Source organism: Terrapene carolina, unplaced genomic scaffold, assembly GCF_002925995.2.
Source record: "Terrapene carolina triunguis isolate 2854851 unplaced genomic scaffold, T_m_triunguis-2.0 Scaffold85, whole genome shotgun sequence".
NCBI classification, from domain to species: Eukaryota; Metazoa; Chordata; order Testudines; family Emydidae; genus Terrapene; species Terrapene triunguis.
The window spans coordinates 52,467,123-52,492,055 of NW_020664436.1; the positions used below are offsets into that span (position 1 = coordinate 52,467,123).

General features: G+C 44.4%; 2 protein-coding genes and 3 non-coding genes across 7 annotated transcripts in view; 1 reads left to right on the top strand and 4 right to left on the bottom strand.

Annotated features, from left to right (window-relative positions):
* Positions 1-129: 129 nt before the first annotated feature.
* RPS12 (ribosomal protein S12) lies at positions 130-5,004 on the bottom strand. Its single transcript, XM_024208283.1, has 6 exons — positions 4,942-5,004; positions 4,769-4,814; positions 4,259-4,375; positions 1,857-1,959; positions 1,552-1,653; positions 130-219 (listed from the first exon to the last, which is right to left on the bottom strand). The coding sequence occupies exons 2-6, from the start codon at positions 4,780-4,782 to the stop codon at positions 157-159; spliced, it is 399 nt and encodes a 132-aa protein (XP_024064051.1). The 5' UTR covers positions 4,783-4,814; positions 4,942-5,004; the 3' UTR covers positions 130-156.
* On the bottom strand, positions 1,030-1,163 carry LOC112112446. Its single transcript, XR_002908598.2, has one exon. It is a non-coding gene; the product is annotated as a small nucleolar RNA SNORA33 (small nucleolar RNA).
* Positions 1,719-1,807, bottom strand: LOC112112461. The gene has a single exon (XR_002908602.2). It is a non-coding gene; the product is annotated as a small nucleolar RNA SNORD100 (small nucleolar RNA).
* LOC112112438 lies at positions 3,371-3,445 on the bottom strand. The gene has a single exon (XR_002908597.1). It is a non-coding gene; the product is annotated as a small nucleolar RNA SNORD101 (small nucleolar RNA).
* Positions 5,005-18,552: 13,548 nt separating the features above from the next.
* Positions 18,553-24,933, top strand: part of LOC112112413 (MFS-type transporter SLC18B1-like) — a 37,074-nt gene continuing 30,693 nt past the window's right edge. The window contains exons 1-3 of one of the 3 annotated variants that reach the window (XM_024208330.3): positions 18,553-18,600; positions 20,116-20,261; positions 21,690-21,785. In XM_024208330.3, coding sequence (XP_024064098.1) covers positions 18,555-18,600; positions 20,116-20,261; positions 21,690-21,785 — 288 coding nt within the window. In that variant the 5' untranslated portion in view covers positions 18,553-18,554. Of the gene's footprint in view, positions 18,607-20,115; positions 20,262-21,689; positions 21,786-24,933 lie in introns of all 3 variants that reach the window. The other 2 variants (XM_024208338.2, XM_024208345.2) reach the window with 2 other exon arrangements.

The window sequence follows — 24,933 nt, forward strand, 5'->3', positions numbered from 1 at the left end:
TGCTTAAGTGGATATAGTTGAATGATAAATTACCCTCAAAAGACCTAAGATGAAAAAAGGGGTTAGAAATGTACTTTTTGAGCTTGAAAGATCATGATAGATGCCACCCATCAAAAACAGACAAATTAGTCAGGCTTGACAAAATTTATTTTTCATTCATTTCTTGCACTTGAAGTATTCTTCGATTACATCTTTGGCCTGAGATTCCTTGCCATAGTCCTATAATACAAAAAAGAGTAAATTTATGGAATACAGACGTCTTTGGAAATTAATATATCTTTGTTCAGAGTAAGCTACAGGCTAAATTAATTACAATATATTTTTGTTTGGCTATGTTGGGGTAAACTTTAGTGGAAGATATTCAAATAGATTCAGCAGTTAGAAATACGGGCACACAAACTTTATTCTTCAAGTATGATGTACATGTATGTATATACTTGTTCATGTACACACCTCATGTAAGCAGTAACAACCAGAGACTCTCCGTGTTCACTTTAGCCTCCTTAATATGCTAATAAGTTGCACACACCTCATCTACTTCCCACTGTTTGAAGAAACTAAGCTGTGCAGAAGTTGGGATAAAAGGTATCCAGTGATAAACATGTATACTAACTGCTAGATTCTTCCTTATATACACAGAGTATTTTTGAAAAACGGTTTCCATCCTTGACTCCCCTCAAACACACCAATAATTCCCTATACTTTGACAAAAACAATGGTGTGTTCAAAAGCAGTGTGCTTCTACCATCTCTTTGTTGTGCTCCTTGAGCAACCACGAGTGGACTGCACTTTCCCAGATACTCTGCTACTCTTCCAAAATACCCTTCAATGTCCCTACAATGTATCTGAGTGCCTGAGACTTAAGGGAACCTAATGGTAAAATGTAGGCAAGCATACCTAATTGTTGTGATAACATGGAATCTGTGGGAAAGCTTTAATAGTCATAGGAAACCCATTTATTAAAATCCAGAACAATGACAGAAATATGAAAATAATCAGAGTAACCATTAGTGTTGTCCACTATGGAAGATATGTTGCCATTTTCAGGGACCTCAAGGACTAGCAAGTCTTTAAGGCTCGTACCATGGCTTTGTTATTGCCAGCACCATCCTAATGACTTCTGCAGAACATTTTCAAGTTAAGCAGACATAATTTACTGGCATTTTGTTATTTGTTAAAACAGAACCAGACCTCTTCCAATAAAGGGTAATATTAAATTTGTTTTAAGGCTAACACATTAATGTTTTCTATAAATCCTGTACTCAAATTTCTAGTTATGCATTATAAAATAATCAGCAACAAAAGAAAAAACGTTAAATAGTTTTGCCAATCCAGCTCAGTCTGTTGCTAAAAATACCACTAAAGTTAATTATAAAATAAGAATGTTAACTCATGTATGCCTATTTTTTTCAATACAGGAAACAATTTTTTTCTGGAACAGAGAATTGGCACTGAATTTACAAAGTGGAAATATTTTTCTATTTAAAACTATATTCTAGGTTTATTACTTTTTTTGGAAACTGAGGAAACAAATGGAAAAAAACTTCTTACTTTGACAACCACACAACTGCAGCCCACTACTTTGCGGGGTTTTCCTTCTCTGTCGATTTTGCAGAGACCTACCCACTCACCCAGTTTCTTGTTGTCATCAACCTGTTAAAGACATTAGTATGTTAGAACTGCACTTTCCTTGATGCAATCAGAATAAGATCAAAGCTGCTGTAGACTCAGAAACATTGGGTAACGGTTGTGGCTGCTTTCCTCACAAATATCAGTAGAGGGAGCCAAACTATCATCATTGTACAGGATTCTGAAGAATATAGCTCTAAATTTGTAACTGAAGTTTCAATACTCACTTTTATCAAGTTGATCTGGTGTTCTGCACAAAGGGCTTCAACCAACTTTACGTACATGGGTTCGTCGCAGTTTGAAGCAAGAACACAAAGGTGGGCTTGGCGTCTAAAATAAAGAACATTTATACACAAGTTACACACCAAAAGTTATTCCAAAGTCAATAGATTTTCATTAGTAATTAAGCCATGAACTAAAATACAATATTCAATGTCTATTTGCCTGCATTAAACCACTTTTTGTAAAACCTATCTGATCCCACCAATATGTTCAGATTCAGTTTACAAGAGAATAAATAACTTTTAATCAAGCTTTAGAAGGTTTTACTGCATCAATATCAGAGTTCATGGTTTAACTGACAGGAATCCACTTCAGTTTTGAAAACAATCTCAAAAACCATTGATTACATGGAACCGCTGCCCTAGATTTAATGTAGTGTAGTTAGATCCCAGTATCTGCAAATGACTGCATATAGGCACACCTCCATATTACAGCAAGCAGTCAACTGCAAGAGTGAGGCCTTCACTGCGTAGTTCAAATGACAGCAATCCATTAGCACAACTAGGATTGTGAAGTAAAAATGTATGTCCACTAGTTATATTTGACATTTAAATTATAAACTCTTCAAGGCAGGAATCTTGTCTGCCTGTTTGCACAGCAGCTATCATGACAGGACCTCAAGTTTAATTAGGGCCTTTGTACACTATTGCAATACATACTTTTTTGGATAGATTGAAGAGGAAGATGAGAGTAAGGGAGACCTGAAAGAAGGCAGTTACAGGAACCCAGGCAAGGGAAAAAACAAAAACAAAAAACAGTGGCACAAGCCATGAATTTTATATCTTTACTTTATGCATTTTGACCATTAAGATGACTAGAGTTGTTTGAACTTTGTATGCAATTTTACCCCCCCTCCCCCAACCAGGGCAACTGGAATGGAGTTATTGTAGTTGTTCACAATCTCTCAAGTAAAAGTTCTATGAATAACATATTGGATAAAGGTGGGGGAGGGCACCATTGAAAAAGAATGGGATCTGACTGAGGATCCACCTGAATCATGGGCATGGGTTTGGCTCTGACTCTGATCTCTCCTGATCCCCCTCGTGCAAGAATTGGAAGCGAGATGTGAATATCAGGGGGATCAGTCATTACGCCCAGACATGATTACAACCATGATGCTACTCCATCTATTCCATCCAGCACCACACATCTGATTATCTGAGGAGATGAATGCAGCTAAAAACAGGCTCTTAGTATTGTACTTAACATACTTTAAAAGAATCCACCTATTAAATATCACTACTAACTGTGGTCCTGTGCTAATACCCCTCCATCCCCCACCCAGCCTACAACAAATAAACGTTTTACATATAGGCAGATCAAAAAGCAATGTCTCTTTAGGCAATATAATTGTATTTCCTAAAGTATGTTTCAGGCAGTTGACTGTACATAGTCTAGGTCTTTTTCCTTTCTCACCCATTTTTATATTATCTTTAAGTCTATTCCCTTAAACTTACAGGTTTGTCAGACTACTTTTATCACTCATAAAAAGAGTGAAGGGGTATCCGACATTTTTGAGAGTCATCATTCAAACACTGTAGTTTTATTGGAGTTTTGAAAGCTATTATATACCTAAACCTAAAAAGGTTATTCACATATGCATCTCTATCTTACTTTGCCACTAAGTGTGTGCTCTGAGACCAACTCACATACCACATTTGGTAACAGATACATAATAAGTTTCAGCTTTATGTTCTGTTTTATAAGATTTTATTTGCAATATATTATACAAAAGTTCATCGAATGAAACCAGAAAATAAATTAAAGGTTACCAAAAAGCTGAAGACAAGTTTTCCCAAATAGACCTATTCTCAATGAGATCTTGAGAAGATTTTTATCCCCAGTTAAAGGCAAACTATTAAGTTTAGTAGACCCCAAATCTCATACTGTCTATAAACAACTCTATCTTCCAATAATCCCTAGCCTAGAAGAAATCTATCAGCTCTCCAAAACAAGGGCCATACTAGTCAAACTACATTTAAAGTAGAGGCTCAAGCAAACTACACTCAGACTAAGATTTCCTAAACTCCAATCATGTTGCGTGTGCTATCCCACAACTGTTCATGAAAGCTATTTTTGCTTGGGTGCACTCAGTTACATGATGCAACTACATAACACAAGCACAGGAAACCCAGCATCTTGGGACCATAACCTGTAATTTGAGGGTTTACATTTTACATGACAGAAGGACTGATAGTCTCCTCGTTAGTGGGACCAGATTTCAAGTGGAAACCTTTTCATGCTAATATATATCCAAATACCTATACAAATCTGGTACTGCACCTACATTAAAAAATATTTAAACAGATTTGCTCATTACAATACATAGCCCCAAAATAAGACTTACTTGTCCAAGGCTTTGGCAGCTTCACGAATACCACGAGCTAAGCCATCGTGGATGAGTGCGGTCTTCAGCACTTCTTGCAGGGCGGTGTTAACATCCATTACACCTCCAGCAGCAATGCTAAACAATTGAACACAGACATAACTCCGCGCTCACCTGCCAGCCTCCCGCCTTAGGACCCCGAAGACCTTCCCTGCAAACACCGGGGCAATAACACAACCCTGCTGCAGCCCAGCCCGGCTCCCCCCGCTGCAGGTGAAGCCCCCGACCCGGAGATCCCGCCGCCCGTTCCTCCCACCCGGCTCCGAACCCGCGGCGAGGCGACGCAGGCCTGGGCCGGGCCAGGAGCGCTCAGCGCCCGGCGGAGCCACACGCGGCGGCACGTGGCGCGCGGGGCCCGGGATCGGCCACGCGCGACCGCGCCCCCCTCCCTCCCGGGGCGCCCGAGCGGAGCTACTAGGACCCAGCGCCCTTCCCCCCACCCCACCCCCAGTCTGCGCCCCCGGCTCTCACCCTTCCTCGGCCATGGTCGGTGGGGGTCGCTCCCGCCCGGGATTTGCTGAAACACAAGAGGCAGAACGAGAAGGTTAGTGGCGGTGGCGGACGCAGCCCCACCCCCCGCAACTCCCCCGCAGATGCCCCCAGGACGGGGGTTAAATTCGCGCCGCGGCCCGATTCCCACTTACCCCGCAGCCTCTACGAGTCACCAGCGAAAGAGGGGGGCGGGGCCCCGGCGGCGCCTACTTAAGGGCGCGAGGACCCCGGCGCTGCCGCGCGCTCCCGGAAGAGGTGTCTTCGGAACTGCCTGATCCTCTGTCTGTCACTGACCCGTTCACAAGAGTTGCTAACGAAAAAAACCCGCCCCCGTCTCCTCTGGCTGTGACCCCTCCCCCCACAGAGCCGACTGACGTGTTTCGGCCAGAACTTTTTTTCACAGGAACATGCCGGGCGGGTGGTGGCCTCTGGCGGAGCCGGGCCAAACCCCGCCGGTGGCGGGAACCCGCCTCTGAGAAGATGACCCGGGCCCGTCCCAGGGTTTCCCCACAGCCCTGCTGGATTCAGCGCCACTTTGCCTTTGCTCTCTTGCTTCCCTCTGGGGAGCACAGTTGCCAGTTTTAACGCGGTAAATAAGCACCCGACTTTCACAATAAGCCAGAAATGAAGCTAATCCCATTTCAAAACAAGCCAATCCCTAAGAAGCCCAACACTATGTGACTGGATCCCCCAGCGTGCAGGCTGGGACTGTGGTGGGCCCGCTGCGCACACCCCTGAGTCTCTCCCCTGCTTGCTGGGAGCTGATAAAAAAAAAAAAAAAAAAGACACAACAAGCTAAAAGCCAAAAACTAGGCAAAAGCAACTCAAGCCAATTAAGCCAAAACCATGCCCAATTTCTGTGTTTTTTTTCAACGGGTTTGGCATGTCTGCTTCTGGGATCTCCTGTGGTCCCAGCGCTCAGAGTTCCCCTTTCCTTCTGCAGAAAGCCCTGCACTTTGTCAGTTCTCCCATGGGCCAGGGAACTGGAAGAAGATCAGTGATTCACACAGCTCAACTTCCCTCCCCCGCCCCCCCCCATACCCCTTTCCCAGGCTATGTCTACACTACAGCTTATGTCAGCATAATTTATGGCTGTCATGGGTGCAAATAAGGCTGTGTCTACACTGCACAGTTTACAGTGGGACAGCCGTGCCGCTAAAGACTTACCGTTGTAAGGCACGCAGCATAGCCACTCTTTGTCGCCAGGAGAGAGCTCTCCTGACAACAAAATAAAACCACCCCCAACGAGGAGCAGTAGCTTCTTTGTCAGGAGAGCATCTCCCCCTGATGAAGCACTGTCCACTAACGATGAAAGTGCAGAGTAGACATAGCCTAAATGACCTCCCTGAGTGACAGAGTTACACCAGCGTAAGTGCTCGTGTGCACAGCATTATGTCGGCAGGAGAGCTTTTCCCACCGACATAGCTTCTGCCATTGGCAGAGTAGTTTTATTATGCTGAAGGGAGAGCTCTCTCCCATCAGCATAGAGTACCTTCACTGGATGCGCTACAGCGGCACAGCTACATCAGTACAGCTGCGCCGTTGCAGTGCAGTACTATGTAAACATGCCCTAAGTGGCTGTAGCACCTGCAGCTACTGCTGACACAACATGGTGAGAGCACACAGTGTCAGCCATGGCACCATTATGCTCTTGCCCAGCACTGAGCAAAATCAGCCCAAGGTGCTGCCTCTTTACAAAGTGATGAGCCTAGTTATTTGCTATTGTAAAGCCTCTCATTTCAAAGATTACACCAGGAATAAATTTGGCCCAAAAAGTATAACCCAGGGGTCAGCAACCTCTAGCACGCGGCTCTCCAGGGTAAGCATCCTGGCGGGCCGGGCCAGTTTGTTTACCTGCCGCGTCCGCAGGTTCGGCCGATTGCGGCTCCCACTGGCCGCGGTTCGCCGCTCCAGGCTAATGGGCGTGGCGGGAAGCTGTGGCCAGCACGTTCCTCGGCCCGCGCTGCTTCCCCTGGTATACCCTGACCTCAGATTGTAAAATGTTAGTTGCAAGGACAATAGGGCTGGTCTAGACTTTAAAATTCGGTTGACTCAGGGTAGGTCTAAAACTCTAGAGCAGTGGCACAGCTGTGCGGCTCTAGTGCTTCATTGTAGATACTACCTACACTGATGGGAGGGGTAGCTAAAGGTGGTAGCTAGATTGATGGGAGAATTCTTCCATTGGCCTAGCGCTGTCTACACCAGGGGTTAGGTAAGTAGAGCTACGTCTCTGAGGCATGTGGATTTTTCACACGCCTGAGAGGCCTAGCTAAACCAATGTAAGTTCCTAGTGTAGATCAGCCCTCTGCTCTGTTGTTCCAGGCCATGAAAAATTTTGCATCCGGAGCACCATAGTTAGGTTGACCTAACCTCCACTTTAGATGCAGCTAGGTTGATAGCATTCATCTGTTGACTTAGCTGCTGCCTCTCAAAGAGGTTAATTAATTACATTGATGGAAAACCCCCTTCTGTCACTGTAGGAAACATATACGCTATTATGTCACTATGTGGTACAGGTACATCCTGGCTCTGCCACTACCGTGGCTGCAGCGTAAGCAAGTCCCTGAGTGTTGTTACAGCACTTAACACAATGGGGCCCAGATCTTGGTTTGAACCTGCAGGCACTATTGTAATGCAGGTATTAATAATAATTAAAAAAACATTGCAAGGCCAAAGTTTTTTGTATAAGATAACAAATAAATTGAGAGCCCAACAGCCTAAGATGAAATTCGACTATGATATGGTTATTGGGATGCAATTGTGGTTAAAGCAGGGGAGAGGGAGTCAGGCCATCTTGGTTCTGTTCCCAGTTGCTCCACCACAAACTCTCTATGTGATCTGGTAAAAGTCACTTGTCATTTCTATGCTAGTAGTGCCTGCACTATGCCAAGTGTTTTTCACGCATATAGGAAGACACTTTCAGTCTTGAAGAATGTCTCAGTTTCACCAACAGTAAAATGAGAATAATACTTACGAATAAAGCAAGAACTACAGAACTATATTGTAACTTTGGGGTACATTTTCAATGGCACAAATTCATAGATTCATAGATTCTAGGACTGGAAGGGACCTCGAGAGGTCATCGAGTCCAGTCCCCTGCCCTCATGGCAGGACCAAATACTGTCTAAACCATCCCTGATAGACCTATCTAACCTACTCTTAAATATCTCCAGAGATGGAGATTCTACAACTTCCCTAGGCAATTTATTCCAGTGTTTAACCACCCTGATTAGATAAAATAAGATCTGTGCCTTTGAAGATCTTCCCCTTTGTTTCAGTAACCAACTTTGACAATGACATATGGGTGTGAATTAATTCAGAAGTAAAAATAAGACTTTGGAGATTTAGCAACAATTCTTAAATACACATTTATATGTCAGAAACCAGATACATTTCAAAAACATGACAACTACCCTAGGACGTACTATAAGAATTTCAGATATTCCCACATTAAAGGAATTGTTAACAAGATGCATTTAAACCAGAAACATCCCACACCTTGTGAATGTTACGTATCAGTATTCAGCATGTATATATATTCTTCTTCTCCACTGTGTCTGAAAAGATTTCTGAAGCCTATGAATGTGTTCAGAAAAGAGTCAAAGTAAAATACACACACTGGGAAATTCTGAGAATGAAAAAGCACAGAAACAAATCCAAAAAACAGATGTTTGGGGGGTGGGGGGAGGTAACAAAAGCTGGTAGCAACAGCTTTGTAACTAAAGAAACCAAAATTAGAATGCTCCGTCCTTTTTCTGCAATGTATCCCTCTATCACCTTGCTAGTATCCCACATCATTGGTGGCATTTTACCCCACTCCTTTCCATCCAGGTTATCATGGGAGGCAACCAATAGTGGACCATGAGGTTCCTTACACCTCTGTACAGGGAACTATAGAATGACATATGCAATATATATTCTATCCAGTAGGTGGAAGTATGCTCAGCCAAAAAGGTATGTATTAGATCAAACAAGGAAAATAATAGAAGAGCCAATGTATCATACATTTCTCCCCACCTTGGTCTAGCTACATTATAAACTCTTTGTTGCAGACTCTCTCTTCTTATGTGTATGTGCAGCACCTACCACCCTGGAGCCCTGATCTTAGTAGGAGTCTCCAGGCCCTAAACAACAATTGTAATAATAAATAATGTGGAAGTATATGTGTTATTGCATGCTAGATGTGTACACATAAATATACGTGAGTATCTGCATGTAGGTGTGGGAGTCAGTTTCTACAGATTTATTTTATAGGTATCTGGACAGGTGTGCATTTCTGTGGTTGTGCTCTATGGATTTGTATTTGGGCTTCAGGAGTGGGCCTTTAATGGACCCATTGCAGCTGTGATAATATGTGGTCCTAATTCCACACATAAAATTACAATAACTTTAGTGAGCAAAAAACATGTAGCTGGTTACGAAAAATGGGAAGAGGGGAGGGAAAGAATCATGAAAACCTTTGTGAAATTTCATTTTTTTAAATTACCCTTTTTGACTAATTTGCTGCCAGCTCTAGTGTCCTGTAACAAATAAAACCTGAACTTAGCATAATACATCTGTCAAAACAATACATTTGCCTGTATGGGCCTTTCTGTGAAAATGAGCACTTGAAAGAGGGTGTAGGAGAGCAAGTGATGGAGGGAGGGGAGATAGAGTGGGAGTGGGGCAGCCCCCCACCTTCACTAGCAGGACCAAGTACTGATTTTGCCCCAGATCCCTAAATGGCCCCCTCAAGGATTGAACTCACAACGCTGGGTTTAGCAGGCTAATGCTCAAACCAGCCAGCATGACACAGGCTCAGGGAGTGATGTGGGGAAGGAAGCTCTGGGCTTAGGTTGGAAGATGCTTGCTGCAGATTTCAGCATAATGTACCTTTCAGCTTCTGATACTGTGGGTCACAGATGGTGACATGATACCTCACACACAAATGACAGAAATCCATTAATAACCCCCTTTGCATCTGTAGTGCTACCACCCTCTGCACCAATAGTGCATAAGTATAAGACAGTACCACTACTCCATACTAAATATCAGATCCTGTGGACCAAAAAGATGGGCTCCTCTTCCAGTCCTCTCAGCACCCAAAACATCACCCCTAGAATACAGTTCTTGTTTCCTGGGCACAGAAAATACAGAAAACCTGTTACTGTCTGAACTGTGAAAATGCTGTGTGGTTTGGACAACTGTAGGTCATCCTCACTTACTATACCTCAGTATTCTCTTTGTATTTTGGGTCCTCTCCTTCTCTGTCTGATTTCAAGAATCTCTTCTGTTGCTGAAGATGACCACATCTAAACCTGCTCCCCAACTAACGAGTCTGTTGTATGCAGAAGCTGCCTATCCATCCTGGCTGATTGGGTGTGACCAAAGAACCCAACTGCTGAGGGGGTTATAGGAATATACCTGTTATGGACTGTACATTATAGCTCACCATAGAATGGTATGTGAGTCTTAAATGAAAGCCATTGTCATACGGGTCATTAGTATTCTTGGGAGATATATGTACAGACACTATGTAAGGAGTTATGTATATATACCGGAAATATATTTTAAAGTCAGTATCAAGGTAGATTGACAAACAGGTTTCTGTCAAACAAAGAGATGTGTAGTCATCTATCTGGCTGTTGAAATGTAAGTTAAGTATTGTCTCATTCACAATGGGTCACCCCTCACCCATCTAAACTGAATGCTGATGAAAGATTGTAAGAATTTCAGAAAGGAATTAACAGGTAGGGAAATCCAGTGGGGAAAGAAAACCTTATCTTGAGAAACACTTCAAAGGTTTGGTGGACTATGTTTGGGGAATAAAGAAGACACCCTGTCATCCTGCACCTAGGGAGTAAATGGACATTGTGTTTATATTTGTGAAAATGAGATCACAACTAGCCATGGTTGAAATACTGCAGAGGACATTAGGGGTGAGGTAAACTACTTTAGACAGGAAGTTATCCTGGTAAGTTTAATTTCTAGAAAGCATGTTATGATTTTCTTTTATATGTAATCTTTTGTTTCCATTGTCTTACTCACTATCTCTCATATCTTTGGTAAGAAACTTGTCCTTGATTTCACTAAAAATTATCTAAGTATTGTGCTAATAAGCAAGGTGATGATTCTGAGTTGAATAATACAAGTTGGTGAGTACACTGTAACCCTGGGGACAGCAGACCTGGTATTTCTGTGAGTGTTCAGTGGATGAGGGGCTGGACACTACCAGGGAACCCTTCCAAGGGGCTTGGTTCTGGGGTGCATCTATTGTTAACTTGCAAACAAAGTAAGGGCTAGTAATGCTCAGCAAAGAGGCTTGGATGGCTAACAGACTGGTGGTGTCAAGGAGCTGACACCTGGCTAAGCACAAGCAAGTGCCTCTCTCATGCTTGAGGCAAGAGGGTAATGAAGTGACTCACTGTTCTGGATACTTCGAGAACCATCACACTAGGATTCCTATATAAATTCCTATATAACAAATGTTCCTTTTCCAGTTTCTCTTTTTCCTCCTCCCCATTTTTAATAGTCTCCCCCACATTACCAGTGCTCATGTCCCCATCTGTATTGTCCGACTCCTGGCTATCAATGGTTCCTGCTTCCTCACCTTGACTCCTTCTCAATCATGTATCAATAAAGGACCAAGTCAGTCCTTCTCTCAAAAATAGAGAGGCTTTCCATTCAAAATGGGGCTTTCATCAATCCTGCAGGATTGCTCAGAACTCTAACCCCCCTGGCTCAGGGAAGGAGGAAGGGTCTTTGAAAAACTGGGAATGACATCTTTCCCTACTGTTCCAGACCTCTGGGCACTGCCTTCAAACATGTCCACTTTTCCTACGTATATTGCATCTAATGCAATCCTTGTGGTCTCAATCTTGGGTGCATTAGAACCACTGCACATGCACTTCCTCACCTCACAGCCCACACAAAAATGCTCTGTAGAGCAAGTGCATGGCTGCCTGGGATACCTACAGCTCAGAACTTAAATAAAATATAATGTGGAGATGTTGCAACCCTGGAAAAGTTCAATGGGGCTGTGATAAATGAAAAGGGGGGGGGAGGAGTAGCTCCATTTTATGGACACCCAGCCAGCCAGTTAGCTATAAAATCCCTCTTAGTAGCTGTTCTCTACTTGCTTTACCTGTAAAGGGTTATAAAGTCTGACTACATGCATAGGTAAAAGGAAGTGAGTGGGCACCTGACCAAAAGAGTCAATGGGAAGGCTAGAATTTTTTATAATCGAAACAAGACTACCCTTTTGTCTGTCTGTGGTTGTTCTCTCTGGAGAGAAGACACAGAGCAGCAATGCTGTAAGAAGCTTGCGCCAGGTATGAAAAAATCATCAAATCATACCTAGAAACTACTCATTTGAAACCCCAGATATGTAAGTAGATCAGGAAATGTCTAGGAAGATGCAATTAGGTTTATCTCTTTTATTTCTGTAAGGCTTGTGGACTCCTCTATGCTAACCCCAGGTGCTTTTGTTCTGCTTGTAACCTTTAAGCTGGACCTCAAGTAAGTTATTTTGATGCTTAATCCTTATAAGTGGTTCTTTTTAAAATCTAGCAATAGTCTGAGTTTTTAGATGTATTTTCTTTCTTTTTTGTTTTTAATAAAATTTACCTTTTTTAAGAACAAGATTGGATTTTGTGTCCTAAGAGGTTTGTGCATATGTTGTTTAATTAGCTGGTGGCAACAGCTGATTTCCTTTGTTTTCTTTCTCAGCTCTTCCCCAGAGGGGGGGTGAAAGAGCTTGAGGGTACCCCACAGGAAGGAATTCCCAAGTGCTCCTTCCTGGGTTCAAAGGGTTGTTTTTTGTTTTGTTTTGTTTTTTTGCATTTGCGTGGTGGCAGCATCTACCCATCCAAGGTCAGAGAGAGAAGCTGTAACCTTGGAAGTTTAATACAAGCCTGGAGTGGCCAGTATTAATTTTTAGAATCATTGCATGCCCCCATCTTCTACACTCGCAGTGCCATAGGGGGGAAATCAGCCTTGACGGGGGCCTATAATTCACCATTCAAACCCTAAATCAATCATCAGCTTTAACTGGAGGCTATGCCACTTTAATGTAACATGGAATCCAGAGCAGAAGATCTGCTTCATGGATATTTTCATTGTGGAAGAAAGTAGTCACAGGTTTAATCAAGGTTGGGATAACAAAACAGTTACTCCCAATCCCTAATCCCCCTCCTCATTCCAAACTGCTCCCAGAAAAATCCACTAGACTATAAGAGTAAAAGCTGAAGCAGAATTCTCTGCTGCCCGGCAGATGTGTCACAGCTTTCAGCTGTGCAAGAGGCAATCCTAACTCTTTGAACAAGAGTCCCAACAACAACATTTCTAATTGGACATTTGTCCCTGTCCCCTGTATACAGCGGTCAAATCATCTATCTCCGCTGAGGCATCCTAAGATAATTTTTCCATTATGAGAAATCTTGCCCAGAAGATCAATCCTGCCAGCTGTGACTGCTGCTAGGATTTCTTCCTAGGTGGCCCCTAAGAAGACCCATGGCTGGAAACAGACACCTCAGATCCTTCCTTATTGTCACCATTCCTCAGTTTCTAACTCCCGACAGGTTTTTGTGTTCTCTCATCCCTGTTTTCTCTCATCAGCTCTGGGGTTTCCCTTTGTGTTGCTGGGATCCTCACGGTCAAGCAAAACAAAAAACCACCACTTCAGAGTCTTAAAAAATGCCTCTTTTGGACCACTTTTCCCTCTGGTCCACTCATAGCCTTAATAATCCCCTGAGTGGAGTAAAGCAAATGGAGCTCCTGCAACAGAGGAGACCCCAATACTACCCCCATCTCCACTCACAGGGGAAGAGGAAGCCACACGTGTGGCTGCTAAACTGCCCTTTACCTCTACATTTCTGATACAGCCTGACTGTGTTAAAGTTCCACTGTATCCCTGCCCCTTCTCTAAATCCCATGCAGAATTTAAAATGGCGGTCACGCCCTGCAAACCATCTGCAAGAGTAAGGGGACCTAATCCACCCCCTCCATAGCCAAAGCTCTTTCTGGCAGCTGATCCCCAACAGCAAGGAGCTTCAAAGCAAGCTCTCTTTCCATTTGAACATATACTCCTATTGCCAGTCTCTTCATCCTCCCCCTCCGTGCAGATCCCAAGTCAGTTTCCCCAGCTACACGTACCTTTGGCCTGGGGACACAATCCCCCCAGGAACCACAGGAATAAGGCTTATAACAGGGGTCGGCAACCTCTGGCACGTGGCTCGCCAGGGTAAGCACCCTGGCTGGCTGGGCCAGTTTGCTTACCTGCCGTGTCTGCTGGTTCGGCCAATCTCGGCTCCCACTGGCCGCGGTTCGCTGTCCTAGGCCAATGGGGGCTGTGGGAAGCAGCACGGGCCAAGGAATGTGCTGGCCGCCGCTTCCCGGCGTCCCCATTGGCCTGGAGCGGCGAACCGCAGCCAGTGGGAGCCGTGCTTGGCCGAACCTGTGGACGTGGCAGGTAAACAAACTGGCCCAGCCCGCCTGGTCTTACCCTGGCGAGCCGCGTGCCAGAGCTTGCCAAGCCCTGGCTTATAACATCAGCTGGTAGCACCACATAGATCCACTGATCTGTTCACAGTGATTTCTGCATCAGTCTCCACACACACAGACGTTTATGCCATCCCATCCCATCCAGAGAACCAGGGCCCGATTAACTTTTTGTGGGCCCGGCGCCAAACATATTTGTGGGCCCCCATTGGGGAAATAGGGCATGTGATGGGGGGCGGTCCGCAGAGTGAGGGGCCGGTTGGGGGCAATGAGACGCAGCGCAGCAGAAGTGGCCCCACTCAGCCCAGCACAAGGGCACTATTTACAAACCCCAAACTGCTAGACGCACACTGGCCCGCCCAGCCCTGCGCTGCCAGCGTGCCCCTTCCACACTGCCCCCCTGCCCAGTGCCCTGCCCTTATGCCAGTACCCCCTCACCCAGAGACTTCCCCCACAGCTCCCTATGCCCAGCACCCCCTGCCTAGAGACCCCTCCCGCTGACATCCCACCACAACTACACAGCACCCTGCACACCATACCCCCTGCCCAGCTCCCCCCCCCCACAGATCCACGATTGTCCAGCACCCCCTTCCCAGCCCCACCATCACAGCTGCATAGCGCCCCATATTCCTGAGGGAATTCTGCATCAAATTCTGTGCATAATATTTTAAAATTCTGATTTTTTTTTATAATAAATACATGTGGAAGCTCCACCATGGCAGTGGGGAGCACAGGCCACTGGCTGCATGGAGGTGGGAGAATACCCTGCAGCCTTCCCCCTCCCCTGGGATAGGGACTTGGCAATGAGACTGAACCTGACCCTGACACAGCACTGGGCCATGCCTGCCACAGAAACACCCTGGGGCCCTGCCCCTTTTGTGCCAGGCACACCAGATGTGGGCAGGGAGGCTCAGCCCGGCAGCAGGATCCAAGTGCAGAGGGACTTAGTGTGGGGGGATCCAGATGGGGGTAAGAGGGGTCTGTGTGGGGGGGGAAGTCTGGGTGCAGGCAGCTCAGTGCGGGATCTGGATGCACAGGGAGGTGCCAGGTGCAGGGGCAATGGGAGTCTGCAGGGGGGACCAAGTGAAAGTGGTTGGAGCTCAGCGGGGGTTGGGGTGGAGTCTGGGTGCAGGGGAGGTGGGGTTGTTGTGCTTAAAGTACTGCACAGGATGTTTCAGGGGAATAAGACAAACGCTACATTCATTGGTAATACATGCATCAATCAACACTGTATCATATGCATATGATCTATATTACACTCATGCACTCACATACACACACACAAACACACTCCATCTTGTTGTTGTTACCAACTAGTTGCTCCCCTTAACTTCCAAGGGGATCCGCATGCTGGGCCCCCGTTTCCCCTATCCCAGGGATCGGTAACCTTTGGCATGTGGCCCACCAGGGTAAGCCCCCTGGTGGGCTGGGCTGGTTTGTTTACTTGCCACGTCCGCAGGTTCGGCCGATTGCGGCTCCCATTGGCCGTGGTTTGCCGCTCCAGGCCAATGGAGGCTGCGAGAAGCCACGGCCAGCACATCCCTCATCCTGCAGCCCCCATTTGCCTGGAGCCGCGATCGGCCGAACCTGCAGATGCGTCAGGTAAACAAACTGGCCTAGCCCACCAGGGGGCTTACCCGGACAGGACGCGGGCCGAAGGTTGCCGATCCCTGCCCTATCCCCTTCTCTTCCCCATCCCATGCCCCTTCCTTCCCCACTGCCTCTGTCCCCCTGCCCTGCCTGCCCCACCATGGGCACTCACTGTTGTACAAGATGAAGGATGGCTCCCAGCACACAGAAGGGAGCTCAACCAGCACTAGGACCCAGAAGGTGGTGTCCAGCTGCAAAGTCCGGGGAGCTGAGCAGCACCTTCTTTTTTCAGCCTGGCTGTGCAGCGCTGCAGTCACAGAGTAGGTACTCTTGTTCCACCCTCCTCCCCAAGTCCCCACCCCGCCTCTTCTCTGCCTCCTCTCCCCAGGTGAGCATGCTGCAGCTGTGCTCATCCCCCACCCTCCTGCCGGCAAACAGCTGATCAGCAGGGAAGGGGAGGGCGGGAAGGGAGTAAGCTGTGAGAAGAGGCAGGGGAGCAGGAGCGGGAGCTTGGCTGCCCTACTGCAGCAGGAGCCTCAGTGCCAGGAGTACCAAGCTTCTGCCCCCCGCAGGAGAGAGCGGGGGCGGAGAAGAGTGGGCTTGGTCGGGGCCTCCCTGGAGTGTGGGCCTGGCTCCATGGTAAATCCGCTACTGCAGAGAACTTGTGAGTAGGACAAAGCCTCCTTTCAGCTGCAGCCGTCTTGGCAGAAAGAGGACGTAAGAACTCTCTCTCTCTCTCTCTTTCTGTAGCTCAGAAAGACTGAGAACAGAGAGACTTTTGTTTTGGACTTTTAAGATTTGGGAGTTCTGAATCATAGTCCTGAGGTAAGGGCCTTTAAATAGATTTCCAACTGCTCCTTCATGGAGCTTAATTAAAAGGGAGACATGCTTATGTTAATTAGTGTGCTTGGTTTCTCATTGCCCTGATCTGAGTAAGCACACTTGTTGACACCCAGGTAGGATAATGTAGGGTGAGGTGTACCTGCAGTACCACATCTGGCCATGAGGGAGGGCATAGGGTGGCCCACCCCTGTACATGAAAAGTGTCCATTAATGAATGAATATCAATAACATAAAAAAGTACACAAACACAAATGAACAAGTAAGAGGAAAAAATAAGACTTTCTTGAAGCTCTGTGAAATTTAAAGTTTTCAATTTGCATCCTATAGAAGTTTCCTTTTGAGTTAAAAGAGAACCAACCTAGGCTGAAACCACTAAATTTCAGCAGGTCAGAAATACACATTAGATTACTCGCTGTTTTTTTTTATTGAAAACCTAAAACAGGTAACATCCATCCCTACCCATCCACCATGCCCAGATTCCTGTCTTCTTTGGATGTCTTCCAAAATTGTTCCTCACCTCCATTGTTCCTGCAAAGGGGGACAACTGGCCTGCTGCCCTATTTGTGTCTTCACATGAGCAGAATAAGTTAGATCTGCTTCCCAATATACACCTGGAAACCTTTGGGAGAATGTAAAAAGCAACAGAGAGTCCTGTGGCACCTTTAAGACTAACTGATAGGTGCCACAGGACTCTCTGTTGCTTTTTACAGATCCAGACTAACACGGCTACCCCTATGATACTTTGGGAGAATGGGCAGTCTGTGTGGACCCTCTGTTCAGCAGCACATCAGGAGAGGGACTCAAGATGGGATGAAATGCCCCAGTCTACACCACATGGAAGAAAAATCCAAAGCTTCTGTCTGAACCTTAGCCCAGAAAAGTATGAATTGCTCCTGTTCATCTCCAGGAGATGTTGACCCTAATGATGATGTTGTAAATCTCAATGTTAACTATTTAACTGCTGATCAAAGCATAAGCAAAAAAAGATCTACACATTCTACTGGAAATGACATCTCTTTTTGGCATCATGAATGATTGAAGCTTGAGTTATAAACAGTTCCTGTAGGTGTACCACCATAATGAGATCCAATGACTGGAACAAGAAGCAAGAGAGGGTGCAACTTTTTAACAGTGAGGGTAATTAATCATTGGAACAATTTATCTAGGGATGCAGTGAATTCTCCATCACTCAGAGACTTTATATCAAAACTGGATATCTTTCTAAAACATAGCTCAAACAGAAGTTATGGTCTTGATGTAGCAATTACTGGATAAGGTTCTGTGGCCTGTATTATGCAGGAAGTCAGACAAGATGATCATTATAGTCTTTGTCCTACATTCTATAAATGTACTTTGCTACATGCTGCACACACACCCACCCCTGTGCTGCTCCCACAGGTTTGTCTGTCGGCTTGGAGCACTGAATAATAGAATAAACAAAGAACATTTACACGGATGTGATTCCAGTGATCAGGTGTCATGTCCCTGTTGCTGTGACGTTAAATTCGCAGCTGTTCTTTGTAACCCTTCACAAATTCTCAGGGTAGAAAAAAGGACAAATATGTACTAAAGCCGGCAAGCCGCTGATTTGCGGATTAAGCAAATATGGTGAAGCAGCATGTGCCTGTCAATGAAAAACTGGGAGGGAACAGTAGTATCAGCAGCGTCTCCCGTGCGGCTAATGATTGGGTTTAGGGTGGGCTGAGCATATTCACTAATAACATCTGAAGCTGCTGCCTTAAATCTGCTGTCCGTTGCGGTCAGGATCTTTTTCTTGTGCAAAACCGGGATAGATAGAGGGACGCTGGTACTCTGGTAAAGCTACATTGGGTTGCGCTATCCGGGACCCCTCGCTATGGGCAGCCAGGAAGCAGAGACTCAGGAGACTTTGCAAACCCCAGGTGGGAGTAGTAGAGTTTTTCTTTCAGATCCTGCTCTCTTTAACCTTTTGGGTTGCGGATGTCTTCCCTCCTACTTCCCCCCTCCCCCCCAGGAAATTGGGTGACTACTTCACCCAAGCATTGTCTGAACGCTTCTGAAACCCCGGCTGACTTCTTTTGTTTAGATTAGTGGTTTGCGTTTGCTCAAGGTGGGACCTGATTTTTCTGACTAACTGCAACTTTGGGGGCAGAGGACCAGTTTTGTCTGCACTTTTTTTCCCTTTTGTTATTTTTGTAACTAAGCTCTGCCCATCAGAAGAACTTAGAACTACACTAAAATCACTCTCTGGCACTTCTCGCCTTTCATGTTTACATCTCTCACTGTTGAAATTGATCCATTTCATCGTCTATTCTGGGGTAATGTGTTCAATTGGCTTTTTGTCTTTATGTGAAGTCTAGCTGACGCTCAGCAGGAGCTTTTTGTCTGTTTATAAAGGCTATGAAGGGATGAACTTGAAAGTTTCTTGCTGGCTATTTAAAAACTCTGACCCTAATTGCGACCCTAGCTAAATAATGGAAAGCCTTGCTAGTGGAGCCTGAAGCCAGACCTGTTAAATAACTATCTTACTGCACCTTGGAAAAAGAGCAAAAGGGTATATTTGATTTTCTGGGAACTCTCTTCTGGCCTCAACCTCATTCTGGAGTGCAAAATATCAGGAACACTTAAAATATACACCTGGAGGAGTGGAGAGAAAGAAGGCAAGTAAATTTAAATACTATCTATTGCAAACGTTCCCTGAAAGAAACAAAGAGCTGGTAGATGACCTACACCTGTATCTTGAATGTTTCTTACATCTTTATTTGTAAGCTGATAGTTTCTGGGTCTCTGGGCTGTAAAACAAAGTATATGTGAGGGATGAGGTGCAGACTTTTTATAGCACATTAATACTGTGTAGATAAAACACTGCAACTTTATATGCTAGATGTCTGATCAGGCAGCCACTACTTAGGTGGACAGTTCTCACTCCCACAAGTAATCCAATTCACTTCTGTGGAGCTATGTGTGAGTCGCAGTGGCAGATTCTTTTGTCATTGATGCTGCAAGCTGCTCACTGTGGAAAGACACTGGGAAACTCTCAGAAGTCAAAGGGACTCTCGGTGCAAGAGGCTATACAGATAGGGTTGTGGGGAGGGCTTCACTTAGGTTATGTCTACACTGCACTTTCCTCATTAAAACTTTTATCTCTCAGAGGGGGAAAAAACCTTGTTGGGGGGTGGTTTTATTTTCTCAAGAAGAGCGGCTACACTGCTTACCTTACAGCAGCACCAAGGCTTGTAAGCTGTGCAGTGTAGACATAGCCTTGTAAAATGGTGCAGTAATAAATTCATAAAATGGCGGGTTTTATTACTTTTAATGGCAGAACATCAATTACCTTTTCCTGAACCATAGGTTTAGGTTACTAATTCCGAATTCCTGGAGGGCACATCATTTGTAAACAGACAGCTTGAAGTTGTGCCTAATACAAATATTTTTAGTTCTAGAAAATGGCAGACCAGAAGTTCCCAGTGAAGAGTCAAGCAGATTTACCAGAGATCAGCTCTTCACAATGGCAGCAACAGCTTGTTTAAACTTCAGTTCAATGATTTGCTATTCAATCCTGGGGCCCTTTTTTCCAAGAGAGGTAAATCAATGTACAGCTCTGCAGACGATTATTCAAATTACCTGTGTATTTTGTAGAACCTTTTAAAAAAAAATCAGAAATAACTTTATAAAAAATGTAATCAGATCATTTCTATTGCAGCATCACCCTTAGAGGCTACATGTGAGCTCAGGCCCCTATTGTGCCAGGCAGTGTAAGAGACAGTTCCTGTCCCAAAACACTTGCAGCCTATTTTAGATGAGGCAGACAAACTGTAGAGAGAGGTGAAGTGATTTGCCCAAGGTCTTGTAGCTGGTCAGCAGGAAAACCAGGAATAAAACCCAGGTCTCTTGACTCCATTCCAATGCCTTATCTTCTGGATCACTCTCTTTCCTCCCCTCCCCCATCCACTTATGACTTCCCCCTCAGTCTTTCACAGGTTAAAGTTTGCCAGGCTGGCAGATAGGAAAACCACCTTTACTGTCATATTAAATTGAGCAAACTTGATGTGCAAGTTGAGAAAAATAAATAAATGTATGTAGAGCCCAATGAAACTTCAGAGTAATCACTTTAGAGCAAATCCATTGCTCAGAGAGAGAGGGGCAGGCCCTGGTCAGTTGGCCAGATCATCCCCAACTGGGGCAATGCCTACAAGAGAGGGCTAAGGGTTTTTTTCCTGGAACATTCCGGTGTTCTACCCACCTGCTGCATGGAGTGATCTTCAAAGCTTGCCCCCAGATGCTGCATAGTCACCAGGATCTGTGAGAGGCCAGTGCTCTCTGTGCAGAGGCCTTGTACCTCTATTCCAGTGCTGGAGTCACCGTGATTCTCTTTCCCTCTGGCTGTGTAGCTCCAGTGGAAAGGAAAAGTAAAGTGACCGAACATATTACCTCTTCCCAGGTAATTTCTATAAGGCCAGAGGGGAGATGTTGTCATCTTCCCCCTGCCCAGTTCACACCTCATCCTTTGCATGGATCCCAAATTTGCAGGGTGTCCTCTGTGGCATCCTGGGGCATGGGGGTAGGGGAACCATGCTGTGGAGACAGCAGATTCCTTCATTTGCCCCTTTCTTGCAGGGGGGATGAGGTCTCTGCACACCAGGTTCCACCTCTGTATGGACTTAGGGAATGCGTTCTGTCCCTGGGTAAGGTCCTACTATCTGACCTGTAGTGCAACACAGCAACTTAGAATTTCCATCCTTCACACCTGCTTCCACTTGGAATAGATGCTGCTTCTGCTCCCGACTACAGAAATACTGAATTGTGGTGCCAGGTGATTTTAAATTGCTGTAGAGTTACTGCTGAATCTCCCACTCCTTTATGACTGTACTGGCAGGTACAATGAAAGAAGGGTAAAGATGTAAGACTTGAATAAAAGTATTTTACCTAATGCTATCATTTTCCTTTGTGTACTGAGGGGTTTTTTTTGTCCATATTCTAAGTCTGGCTGTCATGGTGTTTCCTTTTACAGGCAGAGAAAAAGGGTGCCAGTGATACGGTTATTGGACTGATTTTTGGATGCTTTGCTTTATCTAATTTCTTGACTTCTTTAATATTAGGCAATTATGTAAGTATGTTTACAGTTTTCAGTACTGACTTAATTATGGAATAGGACCTAACAACCTTACGCAGAGCGTGGTCCAGTTAAACCAATTTGACTGCTGACATATATGTTTGCTCTTTTAAGCAAGTGAAAAGATACATTAAAATAATAATGTCCATACTGGGTCAGACCAAAGGTCCATCTAGCCCAGTATCCTGTCTTCCAACAGTGGTCAATGCCAGGTGCTTCAGAGGGAATGAACAGAACAGGTAATCATCAAGTGATCCATCTGGTGTTTAGTGGTCAGGAAAAACTAATTATGTGCACTCTGAGACTCACTCCATACTCCAGTAAATGTATTTATGTTGTCTTCCTATCTTCCAACTGCTTTTACAGACATCCATGCTCTTCCTTTAATGAAGAGCCAGGACACCTGTAAATTCAGCTAGAAACAAGGAAGATGTTCAGCAGAATGAGACTAAGTTGCTCTGCTGACCATCAGCAATTACTCTACAGATCACACTAGAGAAGCTGCTGTTTTTTTTAAAAGAAGGCAGGTTTCCCTCTGACTGCACATTCAGCCAGCTGGGTTAGGAGCAATAGTCTGTGTGCTGTTTTTACAGAACTGGGTTCTCAGAAGCAGACCTCCTGGGAGAAGAGGTCAAAACTAGGGCTGTCAAGTGATTAAAAAAATTAATCGTGATTAATAGCACAATTAATCACACTATTAAACAACAATAGAATACCATTTAAATATTTTTGGATGTTTTCTACATTTTCAAGTATATTGATTTCAATTACAACACAGAATACCAAGTGTACAGTGCTCACTTTATATTTTGGATTACAAGTATTTGCACTGTAAAAATCAAATCGTATTTTTCAATTCCCCTAATACAAGTACTATAGTGCAATTTCTTTATCACAAAAGTTGAACTTACAAATGTAGAATTATGTACAAAAAAATGCATGCAAAAACAAAACAATGTAAAATTTTAGAGCTTGCAAGTCCACTCAGTCCACCTTCTTGTTCAGCCAATCGCTCAGACAAACAAGTTTGTTTACATTTGTAAATAAGAAGAGGGCAGCATTATCTCCTGCAATGTCACCTGACAGAACAGGCGTTCTCACAGCACTGTTGTAGCCGGCGTCGCAAGATATTTATGTGCAAGATGCGCTAAAGATTGATATGTCCCTTTATGCTTCAACCACTATTCCAGGGGACATGTGTCCATGCTGATGATGGGTTCTGCTCGATAACCATCCAAAGCAGTGTGGTCCAACGCATGTTCATTTTCATTATCTGAGTCAGATGCCACCAGCAGAAGGTTAATTTCTTTTTTGGTGGTTCAGGTTCTGTAGTTTCCACATAAGAATGTTGCTCTTCTAAGACTTCTGTAAGCATGTGCCACACCTCATCCCTCTCAGATTTTGGAAGGCACTTCAGATTCTTAAACCTTGAGTCAAGTGCTGTAGCTACCTTTAGAAATCTCACATTGGTACCCTCACTGCAGATTTGACAAAACGTAAAGAAAGTGTTCTTAAAATGAACAAAATGTGCTGAGTCGTCACCCGAGACTGCTTTAACATTAAGTATGTGGCAGAAAACAGAGCAGGGGACATACAATCCTCCCTCAAGGAGTTCAATCACAAATATAATTAATGTAGTGCGTTTTTTGTGGGGTTTTTTTACAAGCGTCATCAGTATGGAAGCATGTCCTCTGGAATGGTGGCCGAAGCATGAAGGGGCATATGAATGTTTAGCATATCTGTCACGAAAATACCTTGTAATGCCAGCTACAAAAGTGCCATGCACATACCTGTTTTCACTTTCGGTGACCTTGTAAATAGGGCAGCATTATCTCCCATAAATGTAAACAAGCTTGTTTGTCTGAGCGATTGGCTGAACAAGAAGTGGGACTGAGTGGACTTTTTTGTTTTTGAGTGCAGTTATGTAACAAAAAAATCTACATTTGTAAGTTGCACTTTCATGACAGATCACAGTACAGTACTTGTATGAGGTGACTTGAAAAATACTATTTCTTTATCATTTTTACAGTGCAAATATTTGTAATAAATAATATACACTTTGATTTCAATTACAGTACAGAATACAACATATATGAAAAGATATATAAACATCCAAAATATTTAATACATTTCAATTGGTCTTCTATTGTTTAACAGTGCAATTAAAAGTGTGATTAATCGCCATTATTTTTTAATCTCAATTAATTTGAGTTAACTGCAGTTAGTGGACAGCTCTAGTCAAAACTGTGGCCAGAATATGCTGTAATCAACCTCTTTTTGGAGTATCTTCTTTTAATTTCAATTTTGCCTGTCTTTTCGTGACTAGTACTCAAAGATTTGAGAAACACCTTGTTGTTTTTTTTTTCAAAACTGACTTTTTTCCCCCTTGCTGCAGTGATTGCAGTCTGGCCAGCCAGTGGGCATGGAGCTAAACCATGCAAGAAAACATTTTAGAGCTGGAAAATGTCTTCTAGGTTCCTACCTTAAATATGGCTATCAAATATAGTTCTTAAGCTAGTGTACAGGCTGCCTTATGTCCCTAGCAACACTTTTTTGTTGTTGTTTGTTTTTGGTTTTTTGTTTTAGTGTGTTAAGAGTATATTGTCTTTTGCCCCCCCTTTTTTTGGGGGGGGGGAAGGGGGAATAGTACTTTTTCAATGAGAGTGGCATTAGACATCTGGTGTTTCCAATGGGAAGTCCCTTCAATTTACAAGAAAAAGAATAAAAGCCCTTACCGGTAAAAAGTGGCTGCCAATAATGGCCCGTACAGCTGACTTTTTAAAGCGGTGCCACAGCAAAGGACCCTGCTTAAAGTGCTGCCCCTTTTGCCCATGACAGAATGATCTTTTCCCTGAATAATTAGCCTTCCACAGATCCTGTGTTTACTGCCTTCTGGAGCTTACATGCCCTGAGCTGCATATCCTGTTGTCTTGGGTTAGCTGCTAGTATGTTAGATAGATGAGCAAATGGAAACAGCCATTTTAGTCAGCTCCCCATCTCCTACCTTAATAGCACCATTACTGCCTGCTATAGGCAATGCTGGATGTATGAGAGTCACTCTATCTAATCAATATAAGAATGCTGGTGCATTCTGCCACTGTACAGAGGCTACAGCAAATGGCAGTGAGAGAGTTAGCTCTAC